Raw genomic sequence first — 26988 nt, 5'->3', positions numbered from 1 at the left:
AGTCGGACTGACAAGGCGGAAAGCGCGGAGAATTTGCGGTTATCTCCGCTGGGCGTGGTTCCCATGCGGGCAGACTATGGAGGCCTAATGTGGAGTTGTCGTGATGGAGGATACGCCAATGGCAAGGGGCGGTTGAAGTGAGCTGCATTGGAGATAATCAACATGGTTGGTGATAGTTGTTACTCTATCAAGCCCGACGCGACGCGACGTTTTTGACACACTTGCAGCGCACTCATTAGTCATGGCACAAATGAGCTCATCGCTTGTCGGCTCTGCTTTCCGATCTGCTGCGCGATAGGCATGTCTCAACCGACGACGTTGCAGTGAACGATACTGTAGGGGGCTTCACACCCAAGGATGCTTCTCTGATACTCGAACAAAAATACGTTGAATCAAGGACTTGGTTACGCCACAGCGACCAAGAAATTCGTCTCTCCCTCTTTTCTTACCGCTCTCGCCCGGTCAACGAGACCATCGCCAACCGCTAACCTCAATCTCTCACATGTAGCTGGGCTATCCAGATTCCAGCCTCCATCATCCTTCTTTCCATTCATCTTCCTTGCTGCCACAACCGCCTCTCTCAGCGCAAAGAAGACTGTCGATCCCAGGAACAAAGGCGGTTCACCAATACCTTTAGAACTTTGTACACTTCTCAAGTGATTCCACGATAGTGGGTTACCGTCGTTATCATGACGGAGCATGCTGGCATTGAAGACTTGCGGGATATCGCTAAAGCCGGGGATCTTGTATGTACCAGGGCCTCGAGTGAAGAGCTGGCCGGTTCGGGTCCATAGCGTCTCTTCGATAGTGAAGAGACCTTGGCCTTGAATGAAAGCGCCTTCAATTTGCCCATAGTCTATGGCAGGATTAATGGAGTTGCCGACGTCCTATAGTAATATTAGCATGTTGGAATGGATACATATCAGGATAAGGCATACCATCATTATGTCTGATCGGAGCACGGTATGATCGCCTGTGAGAAGATCAAGCTCAACTTCTGAGCAGCACGCTCCTTGTGTCCAGTAGTAGTACATGGGCTTGACAGTCTCTAGGTTTGTATCTCCCCAGGTGTACCCGACTTTAGGCATCTTCCAAAAGCCATTTGCAGCAAGGTTGATACGATCGACATAGGCGGCATGAGCGAGTGCCTTGAGAGGTGCATCCTTCCCTAGCTTCTCGCGATACGGCTTCAGCCGCTCGTTGATCTGGTCGCATGCGTTCTTGACAGCCATGCCGTTCAAATCAGATCCAGAAGATGCAGCGGTAGGAGAAGCATTTGCAATCTGGTAGGTCTGGCTGTCTTGGGTATATATCGCATCGAGTGGGGTACCAAGCTCTTGCGCTGCGATTTGACACATCTTAGTGTAGAGTCCTTGACCCATTTCCGTTCCGCCGTGATGTAGCAGCACACTTCCATCGTGGTAGATCTTGATGTATGCAGCCGCCTGATTGAGATGCAGAGCTGTGGCGAAGCTGAGACCAAACTTCGAGGGAACGAGACATATGCCTCGCTTCCTCCATCGGTTCTTCGAGTTGAAAACCTTGATGGCCGCCTTCCGGTTCTCGTAATCAGCCGACTTGCTCAGCTGGTGCAAGAGCATCGGAACGTGCCAGTCCTCGTCGATCTTTTGGAAGAACGGAGTGTGTTGCCCAGGCTTGTATAGATTTTTCACCCGCAGCTCATCGACATCCATCCCTAGACCTTCTGCGATGTTGTACATGACGGTTTCCGAGAAGTACATGCCCTGAGGTGCTCCGAACCCTCGATACGCGGTGTTACTGTGGATGTTGGTCCTGCATACGTGACCACGCAAGAACACATGTGGGCACTCATAAGAGTTGTCAAAGTGCGTCAAGCATCTGTCCATAACCGCTCCGCTCATGTCTTGGGAAAAGCCACCGTTGTTGTACACATCAGCTTCAAGGGCGATGAGTTTGCCCTCCTTTGAAACTCCCACCTTCCAACGAGCCTGGAAGGGATGTCTCTGACCGCTAAGCAGCATGTCCTCATCACGGTTCAGCATGATGCGCACTGGTCGCTTCTCTTTCCTGGCAGCTATTGCTGTATATACCGCAAAGGGCACGCTACGCGATTCTTTTCCACCAAAGCCGCCTCCCATACGCTTCACACGTGCGTTGACGCGGTTGCTCGGCACACCCAACACTGAGCTCACAAACTCCTGGGTCTCCATGGTGTTCTGCGTCGACGACCAAACTTCCATAGCTCCGTCTTCTCCGGAAGGTATCGACAGCGCTGCGTTAGTTTCGAGGTAGAAGTGCTCTTGCCCGCCTAGCCTGTTCACACCTTCAAAGATCCTGTCGCATTGAGCGAAAGCGTCTGCCATTTTGTCGTCGATCGCGAGGCCTTTCCTTAAGAACTTTCCATGTGGATAGTAGCTCTCGGCTGCGATGGCTTCGTCGATAGTTAAGATTGGATGTAATTCTTCATAGTCGACCTTCACAGCTCGAGCGGCCGCTTGGGCTTCCAGAGCCGATTCAGCGTAGACCATACCAATGACCTGGCCGTTTGAAAGTACCTTATCTTCAGCGAAGAAAGGTTCGTCTTTTTTGATCGAGCCCCAAATGTTGACGTCTGAGGGGATGCTATGTCGGTCAATGTAGCCGACAACGCCAGGCAATCCGAGCGCTCGGTCCCAGTCAATGTGCAAGATTTTAGCATGGGCCTTTGTTGACATGACGAGTCCACCAAACAATTCACGGTCTAATCGCGGCATGTCGTCAATATACTCTGCTTCGCCAGTACACTGCTTTAAAGCAGATAAGTGTGCTACCTGTTTGCCTACCACACGTTGTTCGTAAGGATTGTAGTTATCCCGAGCACCACTGGAGATCTCACGGTGTATCTCATCAATCACCTGCTCATCGACGTTGCCCAGACCGAACTCAGCGGCGGACTCATGCCAGAAACGGAAGAAAAGCGACAGGGTGAGCGTTTTCCGGTAGTCAGCCATGCCTCCTGGAACGCCATACGGAAGATCGTAGTCCTGCAGCAATGCTGTAAGAGCAGCATCAAGGGTCTCCGAGTGAAACCAAGGTTTTCCTAAGAGAGCGTTTTGCGTCTTCGGTGACTCCTTTGTCATAGGCGCCATGCCACCGTACACGATCGAAGCGTTCTCTACTAGGCCTTCCGCGTCAAGACGCACTCGAAATGCAGCCGTAACAATTGCTATGTCGTCGTCCTTACGTTTCGCTTGCTTGTATGCTTTGAGAGCCTCTCGTGAACCTGGTGGAGACAAAGGAATCCGAATGCGATGGAGCGCTGCATCAGGCGGGAGAGTTGTAGTCCTATAAGCGACAAAGAAACTTGACATTGGAAGATCGACGCGACCATCCTTCTTATTAACAGCTTCAAGTGTCGCTCCGGCCGCGACTAGCACGGGATTAGCGTCCGAAATGGGCGATGCAGTTGCAATGTTGCCAGCTAATGATGCAACATTGCGAATCTGTCGGCCCGCAAAGTATCGCAGTTGTTTACGAAGGGCCTCCAGCACCATTGCACGCTTCCCAAGCATTGCATAGACCTTCTTACAAATCTCTTCCAGCTCCGTAAGCGGTGTATTTGCGGCAACGACAAGCTCGTTCGCTGCCTCAAGCTCTGCATACATTGGCAGTCTTGTCTGCTTCAACTCTGATATGTCCGAGATGTAGACAGAAACAGCAAAATCGGAGTTTTTGAAGCGAACTTCTACTTGAACCTCGCTAGCACCGCCGATAAGCTTGGCTGACGGGTACGCGTCTTTCAAGTCTACGAGCTGCTCAAGCTTGGTAGGTCGAAACCAGATCTTTTTGTCGTTGCCGTAGCATAGCGGCTGTGGCTCGTACTTCCATAGCGCGGGAGGAAATATGAGTTCAGTATCTGGAGCGTACTCTAAGAACTCGATCTTGGGTATCCCTTCAACCGAGTCTGCCGCTGGTGCCTCCACTGTAGATGTAGTGGTCTTCGTCTCGGCAGCAGCATCATGCTCCTTACTCTTCAGTGGTTTTGCGTAATCGGCGCCGCTGATAGCAGGATCTGCTTGAGGCTGTTTCTTGGCATCTAAAATGACTGGCATGTGCTCGTCTTCAGATGCCGATGTAGGCTCCGTTGGAGGCGACGAGACGTCCGACTTGGTGTCTGTGGAGCTACTATCGGATGGTGTGTCTCTGCAACAGCCACCTGGTCGACCACAGGAAACTTTGGATGGACCAGCGCAGCCATTGCGGGTTAGATCGAGGACATCTTTCTCGAACTTCTCAGATTCGGCAGTCGTTGGCTCGTCCTCCTCTGCCAACTGACCCTTCAAATCCTCAGTGACGAAAGTCTTCGCAGCTTGAAGTATCGGCTTGTAACCTGTACATCGGCACAAGTTGCCATCAAGGTGACCTTCCATCTCAATCTCACGAGCGCTGAGGTGGAACTTCTTTGTCTCCGGGTTGTATGCGTTGCGTACCACTGCATAGAGACTCATAACGATACCCGGTGTGCCTATTATGTATACATCAGCACAGATCCTGGAACTGCGATGAGGTATCACCTACAAAAACCACATTGGCTGCCATGCAGCTTCGCTATCCTTTCTTGTAGAGGATGTGGTCGGTGGACATTGCCGATACCTTCGACCGTAATAACATGTTTGCCATCAATACCAACCAGGGGAAACAAGCATGCGTTTACCGACAGATGTTTGATCCTCTTTCTCTCAGACTGCCAGTCTGGAACCTGTAGGACAACGGTGCATGCGCCGCATCCGCCTTCGCCACATCCCAGCTTCGTACCTTTGAGGTTCGGCTGAGCGCGGATGTAGTCTAGCAACGTCCAGTGCGGGTTGGGATTACTGATGACCGTTTTCCGTCCGTTGATGTAGGTTGTGATATCCGGTGTTCGGAAAGTCGTCTCGATGAGAGGCGTCAGGGCTTCCGTAGCGGAAAGGCCCCGTGGTGGATGGGCTGCACTGCTTTTTGGCGGAATCGGCAGAGACATGATTCGAGTCGAGCCTTGACAGGAAGCGATGAGACGGTCAAGGACACGATACCGACTTCATGATATGGTCAGCAAACATGCGCTTCTGCAGCATCCACACCTTCCTCACGTAATGCTATCGCTGATTGGACATGAGGCGAATGTTCCGATGATAGACGATTTCGCCTTTCCGATGGCTAGACCCATGATACCCCACTCTTGGACCCCAGCTCAGGCGTGTAGTACAGATGGCTGCTTGTGCCCACACCGCAAACATCACCCTTGTCACATCTCTTGCTGAATCTGCCCCTCCCCCATTTCTGCATCTGCAAACACCACTTACTAACATGGGATTTGCAGTGATGAAGACGACTGGTTTTGAAATTAGCGTCAGGTACATAGGAGACCCTGAGTAGCAACCATGTAGCTGTTCAAAATCTTTTGTGGTAGCCACGATCCCATACCTTCCCCTTTCACAACATCTCGTGCACGTTTGGAACTTGCAAATATGCCGAAAGCAAACAGCCCGACTGGCTTCCAGCCACTCAAAGAGACTGCGCTTTTTTCGCCGTTCAAGCTAGGCCCTTTGCATCTTGAGCACAGAATCGTGCAGGCACCATTGACACGTATGCGAGCCACCAAAGAAGAAGAAGGCGTTTTCGTGCCCAAGGAACTACACGTTGAGTACTACAGCCAACGCGCGAGCAAGGGGGGGCTGCAATTAACAGAGGCCACTGACATCACCAAATACGTAAGTCGTTCGCAACTCGTTGGAGCAAACGTGTTGACTTGCAGCAGGCCAGCGGATACCCAGGTGTACCGGGCGTGTTCTCTGAATCTCAAATCGCCGGTTGGAAGAAGGTAACTGATGCCGTCCACTCAAAGGGCGGCTACATCTTCTGTCAGCTATGGCATACCGGCCGTGCTAGTCCACCGTCGTTTCGGGCCGGAGCACCAACTGTCAGCTCAAGCGACGTGCCCATGGAGGGCAATTGGCTTGATGGTGTTGCGTGTGCTGACCATCCACCCAAGCCGCTGACTGTCGAGGAGATTCAAGATTTGACAAAGACCTGGGCTGAGGCTGCGAAAAAAGCTGTCGAGGCTGGATTTGACGGCATCGAAATCCACGGCGCGAACGGGTACTTGCTAGACCAATTTCTGCACGACAACGTGAACAGAAGAACAGATCAGTACGGCGGATCGATAGAGGGCCGGAGCCGCTTTCCTCTTGAAGTCATCCAAGCGTGCTCAAAAGCCATCGGTGCTGACCGAGTTGGTATTCGTCTCAGCCCATACAACTACTTCCAGAATACCAAGGACAGTAGTCCTAACGAACACTGGGAGTACTTGTGCGAGAAGATAGCATCGCTTCCGGAGGGCGAGAAGCCAGCCTATGTTCATATGTGAGATGATCCACTTCGATAGCCAAATCAATACTGATAATTGCTAGGGTCGAACCGCGTTTCGACGAAGTCCTAGACGAACAGGCTAAGATGGACGCTCTAGCCGCATACACCACAAAAGGAGGCAAGGGCGTAGAAGCGGAAGCAACTTTGAAAGTCAAAGGCAATACGCTGGTGAACTTCCGCAACATCCTGCAGAAGGGTGGCGTGAAATTCATCGCGGCTGGTGGCTTCGACAGGAACAACGCCGCGCCGAAGGTCGAGTCTGGAGATGCTGATCTTATTATTTTCGGCCGGTGGTTCATCGCAAACCCTGATCTTCCCAAGCGCCTCGCTGAAGGTCTGGAACTAAATCAGTACGATCGCAACACGTTTTACGGCGCTGATCCACCGCAAAAGGGGTACACGGACTACCCTTTCCACGCGCAGACGGTGTCTGCTTGAGCGGTTTTCTGGTCACGATGCATTGGTGGCGCTAGCATGATGGTCGCATTTTTTGCGTGCTGATAGATTAAACTGCAGTCTCCAAAACATGAATGTATGCATATGTGAGACTTGTACCCAACGTTCAATCTGCTTCTCGAGATGGGTTTGTCATCCAGGTACGCGTACCTGAAACGCGAAAGTGGCGCGTCATGACGTATTAGGCCGAACCGGGTTCCATCAAATCATTCAATACCTGGGAATTGCAAAGCTAGCCAGTCAAAACCCATTCCCAATCCCAAAGGCAAATCAAGACCTGATATGCGGAATCACATTTGTGTGCTGCACATGGCTACTGTGTTACGGGTTGACGACTACAAAGCATCACACGGCCTGCTTTCTTCTATACATAGAAACACTATGCGCTCGAGGACTGTCATGACCATGAGGCAAGACTACAGTAAGCGAGGTGCCCGCGTTTGAGGTGGAGCGGATGATGCACAGCTTCATACCATAGGAGCCTCTTTGGTGCTACCACAAAGGCGACAGCGAATGACCGCGGTGCTTGGTAACGTGAGAACGTGGAATAACATCTCCAGGACCGGCAATAATTGCCTTACCAATCAGATCGATGACGTACTGGTAAGATCCGCGACTACTCATACCCTACTCTACGTCATTGGATGTAACTTCTCAAAGTCCCTCACAACTTCCTCAGCCAGAAAAATGTCTCTGCCATTTGTAAACCCCGTAATCAGGATTGGCCACAGCCGGCGTGCAAGCACCAGTTCCGAACAGTATGCCTCCTTCGAAAAGCTCTCACCAACAACATCCTCGAACGTCCGCTGAGCTTCTAACAATCCTGCTTCTTCTGGTTCAACCAATGCTTCGCCATTCCACATGAAGGACGGAGCGCTTGTGCTCAGGAAAGCTGGCGCAAAGAGTGCCAGGTCCCAATCCATGATAGCCGTGATTTCCACAGTCGATTCTGACGTAATGGAAGCGAGGAAGTTGCGCGGATTGAAATTACCGTGGTAGAGATGGAACGGCAAAGAATCAGGGATGAAGGCCAAAGTGTGTAGTATCTCGAGCATCTTAATGATCCCACCCCAGAGATCGTCACAAACGGGCTGTTTTGCCGCGATAGCATACTCACGTTGACGGGTGCAGAGGTTGAGCAAGAAATCTATTGTACTTTGCGGTTCGGAAAGTGAGGTGCTGACGCCTGTCGAATGAGTAGTAGGTCGGGTGCGAGGGACAGGTATTGGCTCGATACTAACGATATCGTGCTTGAGATCGTAGGTGGTGTTGCGGGTGCTGATGAAGCCAGGACACCTATTCTTGATCTTTCTTATGTCTAGAATGATGTTGGAGATAGCTCGGATGGCACTGAGTTGCTGTGCTTGGTTCAGTGTGGACCATAGGTTGCTGAGAGGTTGGCCGGGCAGCCACTCCTGAAGCATGTATGGGTAGCCTAGAGCATTCTCTGCGCCTGCGTCGAAAACGATGACTTTGGGGACAGTATGTCCAAGTTTATAGCCCAAGTATGCTAGGGTAGTGACTTGATGGTGCATGTTTTGGGTAGGATCGCGCGGAATTCGTAACACGAATTGCCTTGAATGGTTTGTACATTTCTTTCGACCCGTAAGACATGGCTGAATCATTTCACGTATAGCCTGAGTCGAATACCAAGGAGCGCCCAGCGGCTTTTTGCAGAGCCTGACGCCAACGATGCGGTTATGTCGACCATCCTGTATCTGATATATCTTTACATTATCGGTGCAGTAATCAGGGAATAGGTCGAGCATAAGCTGTTTAATGTTGTGGCGCATGGTTTCGTAGGGCTCTAACTCGTTTCCCCCTTCCCCTTCTTCCTGTTGCTCTTTGATTGGCGACTTTATTGGAATATTCTTAGAGACATGATTCATCTCTTTATTCTCCCGGGTCACAGATGCAGCATCGCGTTCTATTCGTTCGTTCTCGACGTGCGAACCGCTGAACGGGATGATGTGAGCCATTGTGTTGGCCTTGAGTGAGATCTCTGGAAGGATTACGCTACTTGTAATGATCCTCCGGAGGAGTGCCGACAACCAGCATCGCTCCGGTTTCGAGTTGTGCACTATATGGACTGACCAGAAGAGTAAACAGCTGATGTTGTGAGCAAGCTAAACCGAGGCTGCATTGTTGAGGTAAACAACATGTACGTCTTTGTTTTTTATGTGTAACAGTGTCATATGTGTGCTCTCTGTAGCAATTACCTGCTGAACTCAACGCTGTCAAACAAGAACACTATGCAAGCTTCTGGTTGTTTGTAGACGACTCGTTGTCTGAAGATGCTTTACTAAGGGAAACTTGGGTCCATTAACTTCCTCCCACTCTAGTATCGCTGAGAGGGACGCGGTAGTGAGAGACGTGGCGTGGATGAGCAGGTTGCCCGATCCAAGATGCATGTTTGTTAGTCTGTAAACGGTATCTTCCAGGAAACCTAGGTAGTGGATAAGAGCTGAGCAGTAGTATGTTTGTATCTGACAAGAGCCGTCGGAGGTGGCCGGACCTTCCTTTGTCGCCATAGTTTGGACCCTGCGGCAAGCCTCGGCTCGCGTCATCACGTTTGGCAAAACTCCCCCGCGTCGCGTCGCCTCTTCTCTTCTTCCCTTCTTTCCACCATGTCAATAGTCACGATACCAAAATTCAGTCCTGGTGAAGCTGTGACAGAGCAAGATGGGTTGATCCATGGCGTTTCGGCGCAGGAGCTGCAGGTGTTGGGGGAACAGTGTTTTGATGCGAGGGCCAGAGCTTATTGTATGTGGCAGTAGTAATCGAAGAGGTGCTCAATAGAATGCCATGCTGACAGGATGTTTGATCAGGCCCATACTCCCTTTTCCGCGTCGGCGCATCTCTCCTCCTTACCACATCTTCTGCAACGGACACATCTGCAGCCCACACTATAATCGGCGCAAATGTCGAAAACGCGTCCTACCCTGTCGGCACTTGCGCGGAGCGCGTAGCCATGGGTACAGCTGTCATGGCAGGCCATCGCATCGGAAGCTTCAAAGCCGTTGGTGTAACGACCGACATTGACGACTTCTGCTCGCCGTGTGGAATGTGCAGACAGTTCCTGCGAGAGTTTTTGAAGCTCGACACACCCATCTTCATGTTCAACAAGGAGGGCAAGTGGATTGTGAGAACCATGGGGGAGCTGCTTCCGCTCAGCTTCGGGCCCGATGTGCTGCCACCGCGGGAGGAGTTGAGGAAGAACCAAGAAGACGACAAAGCGAAGACGGCGTGAAGCATGTCATCCTCGGACGGGTTGTTGTACTCTCTGGCCACTAGAACTAGATGATAAATTAGACACGACGAGTTCTGAAAACTCGTGATATGAATCTCGAATTTCTGCTTGTTTCGAGCTTTGTATTGAAAGCATATCCATCCAAGTCGTCTAAGAACATAGCTACTATGACCCTTCCCTGCCCCGCGGCAGCCACCATGCAGCCCGATAAGGTCCCGATAAGGTCACCATCTCAGCCAACAATCGCACATGTAATTCGCATCTCCGCGCCCCGTGGATATGTACCTTGACATAATGCCTTTCAACCAAGCAAGTAACTGGCAATTGACCTGATGACATGATGTGATGGTTCGCAGACGCGCTGCTGTGCGCGTTCTGTTCTTTTCCCTCTGAACTCTGTTTATTACCAACTGTCGCAACGACGCCTTGCGCATATTTGCAAAAATGGCCACTGCTAATGGAAACGGCACACGAGATGCTGGAATTACGGACTCGGAGCATTTCTCACCGTATAGAGCAGATGGAAAATTGGTATGTCTTGCAGGAAAAATTTCCAGATTTGTTGCAAGAGATTTAGGAAGATTTGGACACGAGTCTTGAGGACTATAGGCAGCATGAGAAGGAGTGATGATTAACGTCGCCATGTGATCTAGTATGGTTTCGTATGCGTAGTTACAGGAGCAACTCAGCCCGTAGGAAAAGCAATCGTCGCTGAGCTTGCAGGCAAGTCGCGTCCATATCCACCTTACAGTCACTCACTAACATGTCTTTGCAGCACACGGCGCAGCATGCATATATGCATGCTCTAGCCTCCCCTCAGAGCCCTACGCCGAACTCGCCGACTCAATAAACGCGCAATACCCAAATACAAAAGTCATCGGCTACCCTTACAAAATCAACTCGGAAGAAGACACTCTGGCTCTGATTGATGACGTGCTAAACTCCTGGGGCCGACTCGATGTTTGGACGTCTTCTACCGGTTTGCTAGGACCCCCGTCCATCAACCAGACGGGGCCGAAAGACTTGTACGCAGCATTTGATACAAATGCCATGCCTGCTTTCTTCGCGCTCAAGTATGCGCCCGCTGCAATGCAAAAGACAACGCCCAAGGGGAGTTATCCTAATGCTGCTCCAAAGGACGTTCCCTATGGGAGTATTATCGTCGTCACCAGCGTTGCGGGCACGTATGGTGGGTGTTGGGCCCCTGCTTTTACAATGGCTTCGCATGCTGCACTTGGTGTTGTACGCTCTGGTGTGCTCGTGCTCAAGGGAACCGGTGTGCGGATCAACGCTATTACGGCTGGGCAGATTGATGTCGGCGTCGATCTGAAGGACTGTGGCGTCAAAGAGATGGCACAGGGCCAGTTTCCTCCCGCTGCACTGCAAGGAGAGGAGAGCCAGAAGAGAACGATTGGTTTGGAGAGAGCAGGGAGGCCAGAGGAGGTAGGCAGGACGGTGGGATTCTTGGCGAGTGGGTTCAGTAGTTATATCACTGGGGCGGAGTTGAAGGTCGATGGCGGAGCGGGGGTGATGAACCCCATTACTGTTCCCGTTTAGGGTGGATAAATCGTGTTCAGAGTGTGGAGACTGTGGCATTGAGTCGATCCTGATAGTTGTGGTATGCACCTAATGCTGCAGTACAACCGGCACCCCCTTTTCCCAGTTCTCAATGCTCTCTTTGATGTTGACCCAATATCTCAACTTGACCGCTTCACTCTTGGCAGCATCTAGGTCATCCCTCTTAAACGCCTGGTCGATTATCTCCGTGCTCTCCGCTATTCTCTCCTCGTTTCTCTCCCTCATCTCCACCAAGTCCTCTTCGCTCTCTGCCTCTTCTATGTTCTCTCTCGCCTCGAGCACCTCCATCAATAACTCTGGATCGTCCACTTTGGCCGTTTCATCTTCTGCTACTTCTATCCCGCGCAAAGACAGCAGGTATTGCGCGCGCAGAAGCGGGTTTTGGAGTGTTTTGTAGGCCTCGTTTATGCGTGCTGAGAGGGCTTCGGCGCGTTTCTTGTCTGCCTGGGGATGGAGGTCGGGATGGGCGCGGGCTTGGAGTTGAAGAAACTCTTTCTTGAGCGCAGAGAGATCGATGGCAAAGGGGCCGTCTGGCGGCGGTCCGGCCGGAAGGGCATTCGGGAAGAAGGAATAGTGTGTTTGCGGGACCTGCGACGATTGTGTTGTGGCACTCTGCGTATCAAATGGCTTTTCGACGGTATTGGACGACGAAGACGTCGACTGCAATCTGCGCGATATCGCCTGGGGCGGTATGCCGTGTGCGCAAAGGAAACATGGTCTTGGGCTCTGTCGTGCGCGGAATGTCCGTGTTGTTGTTTCCGGAGTAAGCGATGCGCGGATTCTGCGCGCTGCTGATGGACGTAGTGAGCGCATCTTTGGTTCAGTGGGCGCGTTGACAGATACAGTCGGTACGGGAAAGTGGTGGTGGTGGTTGTGAATTTGGCAGGTGTAGTGACTCTTCTACAAGTGCAGCGGCGAAAGATTTCCGCGTCCACTCCCAACCGGTTACGTCATCCATCGCCGACACTTATCTGGCACAAATGAGACCACGAAGCTCGCTCGCTACCCATCTTGTACATAGCTGGCCACGAACAATTGATTCACAACTCTATCCGAAAATCCAGCAAACAAGAGCGCTCGCTAATCGATTGAGCCATCTAGAGCATATTGTGTGCCTGTTCCTTCACCTGTCTTCTCCACAATACATATTCATCCTCGGTATAATATCTTCATAAACAGGACAGTTATCGAATTGGGGCGATGCTCCGCTTATATGCTCATATTATCCTATATCTAAAACATTCTGTTAGCCTGATTGATATCACGTCTAAGTAGTACTGGCAACATACCTCATGTACTGCAAATGCTGCGTGTCTGACTTCAATTGACCTCGGAAGAGCTGAATATTATCGACGCGCGCGCCTTGACAGGATTCAGCCATCGTAACGTTGATTGTTGGAAGCATGCAAGGTAATGCGACATGCAGAACGAAGGAAGTCCTCACTCAGGAATCAAGGGACCTCGGTCAAACTCCGTCTCGACGAGCATCGCCTTTTCCTACCTCGTCAGCCTGTCGTACTTGCTCCTCAAACCATTGCAACAATCGCTCAGTGGCCTCGATATTCCGGCTCATCATCTCGGCATCCTGCACAAGACGCTTGACGTGCTCAGCGACATGAGTCCCTTCCTCGGGCTCGAAGGCTCTAACCCGGGTAATACTATGGTCCAGATGGCGTAGTAACTCCTTTTGTCTTGACCAGGTTGTGCGTATTCGTTCCGTTACAGTTCTTGGACCGTGATAGCTCATCTGGACATCTTCCGCTGGATGTTGGGGCGTTTTGTACGCCTTTGTGACGTCCTGGAAGACTACATCTAGCTCTGTACCCATGGAACCTGCTTGTGTTATCTGTTGCAGTTGCTTTTGCGCATCGTATTCGTGATACTCAAGGGCCGCATACCGAACTACCAGATCAGAAGCCATATTGTTCAGCAGTTGTAGTTCTCGACGAATGATATCCTTCTCCCTGTCTTCGTGCACATGTTGGTAAAACTCATCTTCTCTCTGTGCAAGGTGCGGCCAAACGTATTGCATCTCGGCGCCCACCTGCTTTTTGAGCGCCTGGACTTGCTCCAACCAATCCTGCACTTTGCTAGCGTCTCGTGACTTGAGATCGTCCTTGTACGCACGATATCCGTTTTCCACATCAGGTCCCTCAAGTTCGTTTTCTTTAAACTCGATCTGGATGACAGTTTCTCTCTCCATTTCAGCTTTTAGTGCAGCCAATGAGCCACCACCAGGCCCGGAACTCCCTCCATGCCCCACTTGGATCGGTCCACCAGACATACCACCCATTCCCCCAATTTGCAGAGGGCTGCGGAGAACTCCCATTAACGAAGACGAGTGGTACCAGAGCGCGAGTTTGCCGATTCGAGAGAGGGAGGCCCTGGCCCTTTCGTCGTTCTGTAGCTTTTCATATTCCTTTTGTCGAGCCGTAGTAACCGTCTGATCGAAGAGCTGGAGGAGTGTTGGGGAATGACGGAAAACCAAGGATTGGCTGGTCTTGACGTTAAGCGCAGATCCAACCATAGCCGCTCCAAAGAATCGTGAGAAACCATAGGCACCTGGCAAAGCCCGCGGATTCAATGCCATGAATATTCCTAGTGCTCCACCAACCAATGCCATATCTTCAGAAGTCCATTGCTTGGTCTGTTCCCATAGCTTGCCAGGCTTGGGTTGTATGTTCTCCATCTTGAACACACCTCGATTCAATTCATGGCGCCCGTATATCCCAGATGCTGTCCAGGTAAGGTCTACGGCGCTGATAAAGGCGGCGGATTTGAGAAACACGCCAGGTCGGGAGCGGCCGACAAGAGCCAGGCTGCCTGTAACAACCGCAGCGCCTACACAACCTCTCCATGGTGCTGCGATGAGGTCGCTTTGTGTGGCAATTTGGGCAGGCGGTTTGAGGAGGGAGGGCAGTTGTCCCTCGCCTGTCCTTGTCAGATCTGAAGCTGGGTATCTCTGGGGGGTCCAAGTGCTCACCTTCAGGAACCAGCAATCGCACCATTGTGGATTTTTACTTTTACGAAACGTGTAGAGGAGAAAGTACGACCGCGAAAGCCATCGGAATTTGGCGTTGCAAGGTCAAAGTTGGCGGAAATAGTAGAGGCGTGATGCAAGGCTGGCCGACATTGAGGGACGCGTCCATGATGTCGAAGCGAGATGCGGCGCGACCCTGGCGGTAGCGCATCCGTCGCGACAATCGCAGCACCTCATACAAGAGAAAAACTAGGTAGATGCAGAAATAGTGACCTCTACCTTACACCTTACATTATCCCTTGATAAGAAAACTTATAAAGATTGATAGCATTGTAGTCTTCTAGGTTTTCTATATATACATAGCTCTTGATATGGTTTCATGTAGTAGAAAGTAGTACTCTTAAGAGAGACGTTTATTGTTTCTCTTCAATACAATAGCTGTCTAGATTCGCGCCTATTCGCAGCACACGTCCTGTTGATGATGTGATACTAATTGGTCAAGGGTCGATTTGGCCATTATTTGATTTGATTATCTTAATCACTCGATGGTCAGATCTTGAGCTCCCTTGCCACGTAAGACCATCTAAATACCTAGCAAAATCTGGGAAATGTTTGCGTCATTATATGTATTCGGGATGCGTGTCTTCGATTGAGCTTTGTTTGCTGCTTTCTTAGGGGTGACGAAAAGAAAAACAGTATAGATCGTCCATCCTAAGTTCGGAAATACACTTTTCGAACCCAGACATTCGGAAGCAGCCATTCTATAGAAAATTGCCGTGCGGGTTCAACGGTCTCTTTGGTTCCTTGGTAGCTCCCCTGATTGTTGAGTCATCTGGTGGTGAAGACAAAAGCAAAGTTCCAAGACCAACCCAACGAACATATATTGATGCCAATGCTGTATCATTACAGTATTGCTGCTCATGGCTGTTACGAGCTAATCAAACTACCCCACCATCATTCCTGTCGTTGTTCGCTTAGCCGGCACGGCCCCATGGTCGATGTCGTACTCCATGATCTTCCGTGTTTTTGATATATATTTTTATCTACCGGATTCCACTTCATCAACAGCAGCTTAACAGCGGCAAATTGGTCTTATGGTCTAGTGGTAGTACGTATTATTCAACCCTCAACGGAAGTCATCAGCATCTAACATTCCATCAGTGATTCTCGCTTAGGGTAAACCCAAGCACAGCTTGCGAGAGGCCCCGCGTTCGAGTCGCGGTAAGACCCCTTTTTTGCTCTCGTGGACGACTGGGTAACAACGGGAATGCTGGAAGTGGTCATGTTCTTTTTGCAGTAGCTCAGATAGGTGGGTGGACAGGTGTATATGTTGATACTCCATGAACAGACTTTGTTGCACGACAGCATGCTTGCGCTCAAGGCATTTAAAATGCAGTGCCACGGCACACTACTTACTACGCAGGTTCTTGCCGATATATGAAAGTATAGTGGGATTTTGACATTGTTTTGTAAATCTACACTGCATCTACCTTCTTGGTATCGCCCTTCTGATTCTGTGCAACACCAAATGTTGCTCCCCCTTCTTCAATAAACCTACGCTCTTCGTCTGTACTGGTCCTACCCAAGGCAGTGTTCCGATGGGGATACCTACCAAACTGTTCCAGTATGTCCCTGTGTTCCTTCGCAGCCTTCTGGTAGTTCTCAACCCACATCTTCGTGCCATTATACCCATCTAAGCCTTCGAGCTCTCGAGAAAACTCTGTCAAGATTCCATCGGCGAGGTCATGGGCAGATAGATCTTCAGAGTGCATTAGAGGCATGTAAAGCCAAGTCCTGTGCGCAGCAGAGAGACGCATGGCTGGATGTGTATCTGGGCGGGGAATGGGCGAAGAGTGCGACAGAATGTTGCGAGTGAATGCATGAGCAATGCGATCGTAATGCGTGTACACCAGTCGCAATCCGTCTTCCGTGCGGTATATATTCCGTGGCATCTGGTCTAGCAGCAGTGCGAAACTCAGTGCCGTCCATGCAGCTTCCTCTCCCGTCGCAGCATCTGCCTTGCTTTCCTCCTCCGCAACTCGCGCAATCTCGTCTAGAAATGGCTGCGCACTCGCTTCTGGGAATTTGTCTGGTCCGATTGCTTCAAGCGCATTCACGCATGTGCTTCTACATTGTCCATCGAAGACGTCTCGCTCCTCAGGACTGCTTGCGAACCAGCGTTTCGCAACGCTCATATCAAAGTTCTGACCAGTCGTATCAACGCCAGAAAACCACAAGTCTGTTATCTTCCTGTATAATGATCGATTGAACATCGCAGGGTCGAGAGTGAAAGTAGACGTAGACATTGTGCGCTGGTACGTAGTGGAAAGGCTCGATGGGCGGAAGTTCGATGGGCGGAGACTCGACAGATATAGGCTGGATGTAAGAAAGCGAAGCGGCGTACGAACTGCGAGGCGGGCAAGCATGTTCTGTAATGTTAGCTATGAGACTATGCACGCAGTTTTTATAGGTCGAATAGAAACAGCTTCATGACGCGCTGTTTGAGCCTGTTGTTTGACTAAATCGCAATTCTCTGGTAAGGTGGACATGCTCGGTGGTTTGGGAGGAGCCGACAGCGACGGCTGACTAAATGGCCGCCTGAACAGGGCTGGTTCGGCCTCCGCACTCCTTTCATGAGGATCAAACAACAGGCTTTCCTCTAGACCGCTACAACATCTCATTACCTGCGGACAATAATTTCAGGACTTGAATAGGTAGCTAAGAAGTCTTTGAGCGGACACTAGTGGAAAGACGAGGTGTCGTACTGGTGGCGGGTGTTTGGTGGAGCTGCGCCAGCGCGCAAGAGGGCGCTATAGCACCTGCATCTTCCCCAACGCCAGAAACAATGTCTTATCCCGGACCGAATGCGTCGGACGTTGGAGTAAAGTACAATTCGTGATCAAGGTAAGCTCACCTACTCCGCATTCCCCTCTTCTGCACTAAGCATGCGCAGCGTAGGAATCATCCAACCGAACATGTGGGGAAACTTGCATGATGGCACGTTCAATGCGCCGAGCCTCAAGATGCGGCAATATTCCATGGACATACCCCCGTATATCAAGTCTTCAAGATGACCCATTAAATGCACTGCATGATTCTACTTCTATTTTGTTGTCTCCCTCCAGATATACCTTGAGACTGGCTCTCCTCAGCTAGCCCCACATGTACACCATCGTCCTAGTCATACTATTCTTCGTAGTCTTCATCCTTTACACGCGATACAAGGATAAGGCACCATCCGGAACAAAAACCGCGCCTGGACCTGCGGGTCTTCCAATCCTTGGAAACGCACATCAATTGGGCCAACAACCACATCAGCAAATTACCGCTTGGGCCCGCGAGTATGGCGAAGTCTATAAGATCCGTTTGGGATGGAACGACTGGTATATGATATGCTCGCCGGATGCATGTAAAGAGATTCTAGACAAGCAGTCAGCTCATACAAGCTCTCGAGCACCATTACCGGTATCCGGGGATGCACTAGGCGGCGGAATGAGGTTCCTGTTCATGGAGTACGGTCCAGAATGGAGGAAGCTAAGAGGTATCAGTCATAAGTTGTTAACACCAGCTGTAAGCGCGACGTTTAAACCAAGTCAGGAGTTTGAGGCGAAGATGTTACTTGAAGAAATATTGAAGGGCGCGGACCCAGGGAAAGGAAATGAAGTGAGTTACAGAGCGATCAGACGATATACTGTAAGCGTTATCATGACGAGCACATATGGGAGAAGGATACCGGAATGGGTGAGTGACACATGCAACAGTACAAACATGGGTTGCTAATGAGCTACAGGACTGCGATGAAGTTCACGGCATCTACGATATCATGAACGATTTCTCTACAATGGCAAAACCAGGTACCTACTTGGCAGACACGCTTCCGTTCCTCGGTAATCTTCCACCACGACTACAATGGTGGCGTAAAGGAGTCAGACCATATTTTGATAAGCAAGCGAATCTATGGATGTCCTTTTGGAGTACTCTTAAAACTCAGATGGAGACCAAACAAGCCCCAGAATGTTTCGTAAAGCAGTTCATCGAGAGCGACTATGAAAAGCAGGGTATCAGTGAGTTACAGGCAGCATTCTTGGCTGGCAGCATGATCGAAGCTGGAAGCGAGACGACGTCGGCGGCGCTCAATACGGCCATCCTATACCTCAGCGCAAACCCACTTGCACGACAAAGAGCAGTCGAGGAAATAAGAGGGATTACCTCGTCCTCTCGATCCCCAACGTTCGAGGATGAGTCAAGACTTCCGTACATCCGCGCCATCGTCAAGGAAACCCTACGTCTACGCCCCGTCACAAACATTGGTACGCCACACTATACTACCGCGCCCATAACCTACAAAGGCATTCACATACCTGCCAAATCAGTCGTGTGTCTCCAACAATACCCGATTCACTACAATCCAGATCATTTTGCGGATCCCCAACTTTTTAATCCAGAAAGATACATCAATTACTCCCATGGCAGTGGACACTACGCAGCTGGCCCAGCTGCGAGTCGCGATCACTGGGCTTTTGGTGCGGGCCGCAGAATTTGCTCGGGTGTGCATCTAGCTGAGAACAGTATGTTCATCGTATTGGCGAAGCTGCTATGGGCTTTCGACATTTTGCCGCCGCTTGATCAACAGGGAAATGAGCTGCAGGTAGATACTAGCGATGAAGCGTTTGACGCTGTCGGAAGCACTACAATGGCCAAACCGTACCGGGTGAGATGGAAGGTGCGAAGTAAGGATATTGAAGACACAATCATAAGAGAGGCAGCTGAGGCTAAGAGAGACGGCTATGTTCTAAGAGGCGTGCGTGTTGGTGAAGAGGGTGTTGAGTATTAAGCTTGAAAGTGGCGGTCTCGTGTGCGACTTGTATCGTTCGGCATAGTATTCATCAGGTGTGCTTGTTGCAGTGCATTGTCTAGTCAATGCTTCCATTTGTCGTTTGTCGTCTCCACTTGGGGTAGGTGCTTGTGTTGCCTGCTCAATCGCACTTCTCTCCCTGTCAACTTCGTTCCCCTTGTTCGGCCGCGACTACTGCAATAAACCAATGACACTTTCGCCCAACGCTCTACTCATGTCGTCGCCCCAGAATCACAGCTTGCTGAATCACCCGAGCTCGCCGGTTTCTGCAAGACCGCTGACACCAACCGCACAAAAATCAACCTCACTAGACGAACGTCTGCTATCCAAAGGCAACATCAGTATGGCGTCACCTTTACAGCCCATTGACCCGCAGCGCCTTTCTTTCTCGCCAGCCGACTGTCGCACCCTCCAGAAGATGCTGCACGACGTGCGCAGCCCTTCACCTCTTTCTCCAACACCGTACTTTAGCGACGGGCCAGTAAGTCAGTCAATTCTGACTGAAGCTCCCAACAGTAAAAACTGCGAGGACAAGATGAGCTGTGAGGGTCACCAATCAGCTCACAGTGACGAGCGAAAAGACGGCTACGAAGACGAAGACGACAGTATGGAGCTGAGCGATGGCGAAGATGCTTTTGGAACAGATGAGAAAGATAGCGATACGATCGAGGACATCATGAACATGCCCGGCAAGATGGCATCGTCTGTGCCGGTTTGCGACTACAGCAGATTCTATCCTCACAATCAGCAAGCCTCCGACAGGGCCAGAGAACTGGAGCGCCGTCGCGCTTCAATCGAGAAAGATTTGAAGGAGCAATGTCGGCGACAGAAGCGAGTGCAGAAAGCAGCCGCCGCAGACGGGGATTACAACTTTGATATGCCGATCGATGGCGTATCAGACCACAGGCTAGCTATCGTGGAGACCTTTGACCTCAAAGCTCTCTACAAAGATGAAGAGATGCATCTGGTGGAAGGACAACAGATGGCCACTAATTTGTATGATGTGAGGCATCATGTCCATGACTCTACACAGCCTCCGCTAACCATACGGCAGTCCTCCGAAGCTTCCAGAGACTGTCATCAAATGGTCGTTTCACCCAAGAATGTTCGCAAAGCCTTAGAAGGCACTCCACCAGCATCGGATTTCTCCATCAACTTCCCTTCCCCTACTTGCGTTGTCGTACGGACCCCCAACGGCAAGCACATCGACTTCGCAACCTCCGACTTCATCCCAGATTCGCCCGTAGGTCCCACACTTAGATGCGTCAAAGCACAAGAAAGCGACGAACTCTCAACATCGGAACATAAAGGTCACGCATCTTCCCAAGGAAAACTCACTGAGCTTGCGCGAGAGGCCAGAGAGGAAGAAGAAGAGGCAGCGGAGCAGAGAGCTTTGGCTGAGCTAGATAAATTCAGAGACATGGACCTTGCGCCTATAGAGACGGTCATGGACGGCGGACCAGCAGGAGACTTGATCACGTACGGGACGCCTGTGAAGGCAAAAGATGAAGAACTATTTTTACGTAGGGCACCTGATGGATCTGGCTCCGAGCTTGAGGGTTGGAATCACATAAAACGCTGGCAATCTTCGATTTCTCCACCTCGCCAAAATCCTTTTTTGATCGAGCAGGATCAAGAGAACGGCGCGGATGTCGAAGACTCGGATACCACGTCCATTTCGAAGCAGCAATACCTCTCTGTTGTCCCCAGACGACCTACTTTTATCACAGTCATCGGTATGCTTCCAGCGGCAATGTTATGGGCCACTATTGCACAAGTCGTCGACGGCAGCAGTAAAGTGTTCGACGTGCTCATTGAGAGATTGACAGGTTTAAAAGTGTAGACCACTAGTTGGGAACACAGTCACGGAAGCTTTCTACGAGAATGGTATGGTTATGTCTTCAGGCTTGAGACTATAGAGAGGATAGTAAGCGCTTACATGCGGGTGTCGATTATACGTTGCATTTAACATCTTTGTACATTACTAGCGACAAACATGATATATTACGTAAATCTTAACAAAGAACAAACCACTTTTTCGAGGTCGCGATTCCGCTTCATGACTCTGCCTGCCGCTGCATAACACCTTGGCTATGCGGTTCAACGCCACCCAATGCAAACCGTGTACACCATCCCTGACTAACTCTACCTTGGCACGCTCCGTACCTATCCAGATCACGCTGTTGAAGCGTCGCGAAACCAGTTCCCATCGAATTGGAACGATATCAAAGATCATTCTGTGATTATCTTGATCATCATCCTCTTCCCCACAGGCCTTGCAATTGGGTAATCGAAAGACACTGCTGGGAAGAGGATGCTAACCGTCACCTCGTATTCCTCTCCCCTTCTTCCCCACCGCCATCTACCTCATCCTCCCCATCATCATTATCATGACCCTCATAGTCTGTCAGATCATCGCTCATGATGTGTAGTATCTGACTGAATGTTCTGCTCTTCCAGCGACCCATGCCCTCCATGAGATCTGCACAATGTAACAAGGTGCGGCGAGCCGCGAGATATCCGCCCTCGAGTGTGATACCAGTTATACTAAAGCTCCCACCGTGGTGTATGAACTTCACGACTTGCGAGGTGTCGCCGAATGCCACAGGTGATTGCGGCGTATCGATAAAACCAAGCTGGCCAACAGATATCCAGTCTACGAGATCGAGAAGCTCGATGCACGAGTCGTTGATAGGACAATTGGGCGTTGGAGGAAGGGCGAAGATGTATAAGCCTAGGACGAGGGCAGCGTGGAACAGAGCGACCACGCTGTGTGGGTTGACGATATCACTAACTTTTCGGTCGAAGAGTAGTTTGTAGATGTGGGCGGCGTGCAGCACGCTCCTTCTTGCGCTTGGTGTTTGACACCATACTGAGATGTCTTCCAGAGCGTTGACGGCAGGCTCGGGACCGGAGCGTCCAGCTGCGAGTTCGAAGTAGCGTATGTTTGCTCCAAGCACCATGCAAGAGGCGTGCCAAAGGACAGCGGAGTTCAAGTCCGCTGTTCGAAGTGCGTCGATCGAAGAACTGGAGAGGTTCACCAACAGCGGCAGGATGTCTCGACTACGAGCATCTTCAGCGTATATGCGCCAGGGCTGTAGCTGCTTTTGATTTCCTGTCGCTTGAGCAAGCCTATCGTTGCTCTCGTAGATGCGTAGGAGGAGAAGGGTCAATAGTGAGCGAAAGCTTGATGCATCGAGTTTCCGTCCCGGGGTCGGATGGAATGACGGTGTTATCTTCTGCGAGTGAATTCTTGCGCCACGCTGTACAAGATTAAACCATTTCGCTGCGCTGTTGACGTGATATAGGGAGTAGTCCGAGGGTGGCAAAATTTGTACTGTTTCGGGGCGGATCATTGGCGAAGTTGATAGATAGCCTGCCCACCAGCAATCTGCTTCTATGAGACCAAAGATGATACGTTTGCTGCATTCAACCTTGGACCAAGCCTTCCACTTGGAGTCGATATCGATCATCTCGTCGAGAAGAGGGTCGATCTTTACACCCTCATTAGCGGAGAAAAGCCCCTGACTTTGCGAAAACTGGAACAGTTAGTTGAATGACTGGGAGCAGTGTATATAAGCGGCTATGTACCTCGATGAGCTCTGCATACATCTTCTCTGCTTGTGCAATACGGCTCTTTCGCTATGTGAATGTTAGCCAACAATGTATGCTATCGGTTAGTGCTACTCACTCCTGTGATCGATGCCAAATTAAGCGCAAGCAAGCTAGTGGCAATTATCCGCATTTGCCTATGCGGCGGATGGTCTGTTGTCGGTAATGATTGCAGTTCCGCCAACGCAAGTTGTAACACAGCCTACGCATATGTTAGTCGTCATGGGGCATATACCACTGCAATGTTGCTTACAGGAAATGTGCGTGTAACAAACTTTGCTGCACCTGCCGTGCCAAGGATGCTTAGTCCAATAAGACACATACAAAGTAGCAGTGGCCGGGGCGCATTCTTTGCCGAGAAAGTAGGAATATGGATGATTGGAAGGGTAGGATGAAAGTAATAGAGATACATCTCCAATGCGATATCCAAGATTTCAGCAGGTGGGAACTGCACACCCTCGATACTTGGACTTCCTGCTGCATCGCCGCTCGACGACGCAGTGTCGCCATAGGATTCTGACCGTGGCGGTCCGGATGATGGTAAATTGTTCAGCGTGCTTTGGAGCCTGCTCCTGCACTCTTCGTCCAGTCCCCAACGCGAGTTCCGCCGTTCTCTTTCGCTCATTGGAGTTTCCATAGCTCCAGAGCCAACTTCTGAGAGTATGTTGGTGCATTCGCACGCCACTAGATTCTGCCATAGGTCTGGCATCAGCCGCGTTGATTTGCGATTCCTGGACGGCCAGCAACTTTGGACTCGCTGAAACCGTTCTCGTGGGACTCTGCTTGCTATTGAAACACTGCTACCCGATGGACTAGCTTGATTTTCTGGGACTGTTCGAAACGCCTCATGGTCGAAAAAGCCGTCTACGCCCAGGTGGTGTGATCCATGAGGAGTATTCATATCACCTTCGAGCGGAAACAGCCATGTTTGTAAGGCGTCTGCAGGAGTACGGTTGGGAACTGGGTTGTTGCTTTGAACGAGCTCAAAAGCCCACTGGTCCAAACTCGATACATGTCCGGCTGGTGAGAATATGAGGGCCTCCATAGCCGGGTCGATCGGTGGACCCATACTTTCGTGAGGATTTCGATTGGACATCTGAGCATGTTCTGCACGCGCAATGATCATAGGTGATGGCGATCGCCATGGCGTGTCGGTTCCGGGTTCGAGATGCTGTGCCGCGTTGATAAGCGCTTCTATTCGGTCCTCACCGGGTGACGGCGGCTGCAATCGCGATGGAGGTTGCCGGGCATGAGTCTGCGGAGAAATATGCGCGTTGTACTGATCATTCACGTTGATTTGCGGTATTTGGGATTCTCTTCTCCTAGACATAGGCGAGAAGTTGGAATCTTCACGGATTAATGGCGTTGGTCCTGGAGTCGGGCCGTTCGCGGTTCGTGATGCAGATGGTCGTGATGTTTGGTTCTCGTCCATCGAGTTGTGACGGAACTCTTGCTGATCGTTGGTGTTTTGTTGCTCATTGCTCTTCATCCGGTTCATCGCATTCTGCGCGTGGCCTTTGCAGTGCCGGAACAGAACATCGCTATTCGCAGAGGTTGGACGCTAGTACGGAGGTTTTTCATTGGGGGACTCACCTGCGCGAGAAGTGCTTTTTACATGTCGGGCACTCATAGGGTCGTTCTCGTGTGTCTGAGATGATGTTTAGTCAACGATGATAGTGAAGGTTTATGATAGACGGACGCGACCGCTCATGCCTTTTCACGTGCTCTACTGAAGGAGATGTCAGCCCACTTTCTTGACGCGCTTGGCCGCGACATACATTTGGTGAATGTGCGATCGCACATGCTGCACTGTTTCAACGCCATGTCGCTCGTCGCAAAGATTCGATGTGTAGGCGGATGTCGGAGGACCCTTCGAGGGTCGGTGTTTGCAGGTGCTGTCTAGGTCGCCAAGAGATCGCGGACTGCGGGGGAAAGCAAGACCATGACTCGGCCTAAGCATTATAGGCTCATCTCAACCTTCATCTACAAAACGCATATAAACCTGCAATCCCGCTGCAGCAGATTGCGCCGCGCGCATATGTGTGTCTCCGAAGGATACAGCTGATCTTCAAGTCGGTGGTCCACAATCGCCACTTGGAGATACCTCCGGCGTGCAGGACCCTCAGACCATCGTCTAACGCCATGCCATCACCAAACACCGCAAATCGCACCGTGCCTTGTCGCACTTGTTGGATGACGAGATAGATGAACCGAAGACAAACCTCAAATTTCAAAGACTTCTCGAAGGATTTCGTCCTGCTCCAACCCCGGATCGACTCTCATGTGGGACCATGAGGCGTACGCTAGTGGGGCCTCCCCTGACTGCTGACCGTGTTGGAATCTCCGACTGTCTCATTCGCCTCATTTAGGTGACTAGCTTTGCTTGATTTGGCGCATTGAATCAATCAATTGCTACTTTAGATGTCGGCTAGCCATGTTTCATTCTGTCAATCTTCCGCTAGAGGTTTGCACATCGGATGATCGCGTCTCAGATAAGTAAGCGGATGGGTATACGACTAACGTACATGAATTCACTGAAAGGACAAGGCCAGTTGAGCGTGAGCGTGTGATATGTCATTGTCGGCTCAAGGGAAATACCAGAACTGAGATTTGGAATGTTGGTCAGTAGCCAATGACAAGCACATGACAATTACTACCATCTGCACTGAATAGTTTGCACACCTTCGTCAAGTCTGGAACAGATACTTGAGCTACGAGGGCCAGGCCAACTACATGAAACCGATGTTTCTTTGTATCAGCGATTAAGCAATCGCTCCTAAGTTATGCTGTTTTCGCGAACATATCCAACACTGCAGAATACACGACTAGCAATACACCTCCACCTGGTCCAAATCTAAGTATTTTCGCCACGTATCCCTTGTATAACGCTCTGAACCCTTCTTCTCTTGCAACGACACCTAGACTCGGCCACGCCCAAGCGTACTTCCGCCTTACACCAGGTGTTTTAGCGACGCTCTGTATTCGACTCTTGATTACATCTAACGGGGTATTGAATGTCGTTCCCACAACACCTCCCACAAACCCGGCGATGAGATCGTTTCCCATTTTCTGTCTTCTCGGGTTGCTCGATGTCGCTGGAGCGGGTAGCTGAGCCCGCACTTGGAAAATGCAGCCAAAATACCCGGCGTTCCATACAATGTGCCGCCATAACGTGGCTTCGAAACCGTTGTATAGTGCCAATGGCCCCTCTTGGCGAACTACTTTGACGAGACAGTCGAGGAGGCCGTTATATCGTGATGCAGAGGTCTTGTCTTGTAGTCGAATCTTGAGTAGCTCGAAAGGAACAACTACGAGGGATTCTGTTGCGCCGGCGCTGGCACCTGTGAGGATTGCGAGAGGTTGGGTTACTGTCGGAGTAGAGAACAGGTGTTGATAAAACTGTGTGAAAGTATCGTTCGCCGAGAACTTGATAGCACTGCCTTTGATCAGCTGTTGTCAACTCGAGAGGAAGATTTGATCGTACCGCTTGGGTACCTCCATCAATATAGGCGCAGTAATACCGCGATATAATCTCAACACGCCCTCGTTCCTGATAATCTTTTTGAAGCAGTCCAAGACACCGTTGTACCCTTCACCATCAATGACTTTGCCATGCTGAAGTTGGATCCGTGTCTTGACTACATCAAGCGGATACCTGTCTATGTTCTTAGTAGCTTTCTCGAATTCTAACATCAAGGTACCTAATCTCACATTACCAAAATTTCTGATATGCCAGCAATAGCCCCAGCAGCAAACTGGTAACGGAACGGCAGTGCCGTTGCATTGTTACCTGTTTCAACTGCAATAGTCTTAGTTGTCATACTGAAGATACCTAGGCATCTACTTAACAGTGCCTGGCTTTTACACGTTCAACACGCGTTTACCAGC

The 26988-nt window shown here is 50.6% G+C and overlaps 9 protein-coding genes across 9 annotated transcripts; 4 read left to right on the top strand and 5 right to left on the bottom strand.

Moving 5' to 3' along the window:
- Positions 1 to 404: 404 nt before the first annotated feature.
- On the bottom strand, positions 405 to 4981 carry GT037_010404 (xanthine dehydrogenase oxidase; the record flags this gene model as incomplete). Its single annotated transcript, XM_038935451.1, has 3 exons — positions 405 to 887; positions 939 to 4486; positions 4540 to 4981. The coding sequence occupies 3 exons, from the start codon at positions 4979 to 4981 to the stop codon at positions 405 to 407; spliced, it is 4473 nt and encodes a 1490-aa protein (XP_038781959.1).
- A 487-nt stretch (positions 4982 to 5468) lies between these two features.
- On the top strand, positions 5469 to 6807 carry GT037_010403 (12-oxophytodienoate reductase 1; the record flags this gene model as incomplete). The annotated part of the gene is made up of 3 exons (XM_038935450.1): positions 5469 to 5711; positions 5759 to 6363; positions 6411 to 6807. 3 exons carry the CDS (start codon positions 5469 to 5471, stop codon positions 6805 to 6807), a joined length of 1245 nt encoding a protein of 414 aa, XP_038781958.1.
- A 650-nt stretch (positions 6808 to 7457) lies between these two features.
- Positions 7458 to 8804, bottom strand: GT037_010402 (uncharacterized protein; the record flags this gene model as incomplete). The annotated part of the gene is made up of 1 exon (XM_038935449.1): positions 7458 to 8804. One exon carries the CDS (start codon positions 8802 to 8804, stop codon positions 7458 to 7460), a length of 1347 nt encoding a protein of 448 aa, XP_038781957.1.
- A 648-nt stretch (positions 8805 to 9452) lies between these two features.
- GT037_010401 (cytidine deaminase) lies at positions 9453 to 10075 on the top strand (the record flags this gene model as incomplete). The annotated part of the gene is made up of 2 exons (XM_038935448.1): positions 9453 to 9588; positions 9654 to 10075. 2 exons carry the CDS (start codon positions 9453 to 9455, stop codon positions 10073 to 10075), a joined length of 558 nt encoding a protein of 185 aa, XP_038781956.1.
- A 444-nt stretch (positions 10076 to 10519) lies between these two features.
- GT037_010400 (uncharacterized protein) lies at positions 10520 to 11632 on the top strand (the record flags this gene model as incomplete). Its single annotated transcript, XM_038935447.1, has 2 exons — positions 10520 to 10606; positions 10898 to 11632. 2 exons carry the CDS (start codon positions 10520 to 10522, stop codon positions 11630 to 11632), a joined length of 822 nt encoding a protein of 273 aa, XP_038781955.1.
- Positions 11633 to 11701: 69 nt separating this feature from the next.
- GT037_010399 (uncharacterized protein) lies at positions 11702 to 14661 on the bottom strand (the record flags this gene model as incomplete). Its single annotated transcript, XM_038935446.1, has 3 exons — positions 11702 to 12241; positions 13155 to 14584; positions 14637 to 14661. The coding sequence occupies 3 exons, from the start codon at positions 14659 to 14661 to the stop codon at positions 11702 to 11704; spliced, it is 1995 nt and encodes a 664-aa protein (XP_038781954.1).
- Positions 14662 to 16108: 1447 nt separating this feature from the next.
- GT037_010398 (uncharacterized protein) lies at positions 16109 to 16939 on the bottom strand (the record flags this gene model as incomplete). Its single annotated transcript, XM_038935445.1, has 1 exon — positions 16109 to 16939. One exon carries the CDS (start codon positions 16937 to 16939, stop codon positions 16109 to 16111), a length of 831 nt encoding a protein of 276 aa, XP_038781953.1.
- An 856-nt stretch (positions 16940 to 17795) lies between these two features.
- Positions 17796 to 21331, top strand: GT037_010397 (cytochrome p450 76c3; the record flags this gene model as incomplete). Its single annotated transcript, XM_038935444.1, has 4 exons — positions 17796 to 18296; positions 18424 to 19201; positions 19593 to 20491; positions 20543 to 21331. The coding sequence occupies 4 exons, from the start codon at positions 17796 to 17798 to the stop codon at positions 21329 to 21331; spliced, it is 2967 nt and encodes a 988-aa protein (XP_038781952.1).
- Positions 21332 to 21812: 481 nt separating this feature from the next.
- On the bottom strand, positions 21813 to 26921 carry GT037_010396 (uncharacterized protein; the record flags this gene model as incomplete). Its single annotated transcript, XM_038935443.1, has 8 exons — positions 21813 to 23027; positions 23080 to 23130; positions 23180 to 23302; positions 23354 to 24641; positions 25626 to 25703; positions 26144 to 26536; positions 26585 to 26755; positions 26812 to 26921. 8 exons carry the CDS (start codon positions 26919 to 26921, stop codon positions 21813 to 21815), a joined length of 3429 nt encoding a protein of 1142 aa, XP_038781951.1.
- Positions 26922 to 26988: the final 67 nt, after the last annotated feature.

Source organism: Alternaria burnsii, assembly GCF_013036055.1.
Source record: "Alternaria burnsii strain CBS107.38 chromosome Unknown 729, whole genome shotgun sequence".
Classification (NCBI taxonomy): Eukaryota; Fungi; Ascomycota; class Dothideomycetes; order Pleosporales; family Pleosporaceae; genus Alternaria; species Alternaria burnsii.
Note: the sequence above shows the minus strand (reverse complement) of the source record. Positions and strands in the feature narration are given on the sequence as shown.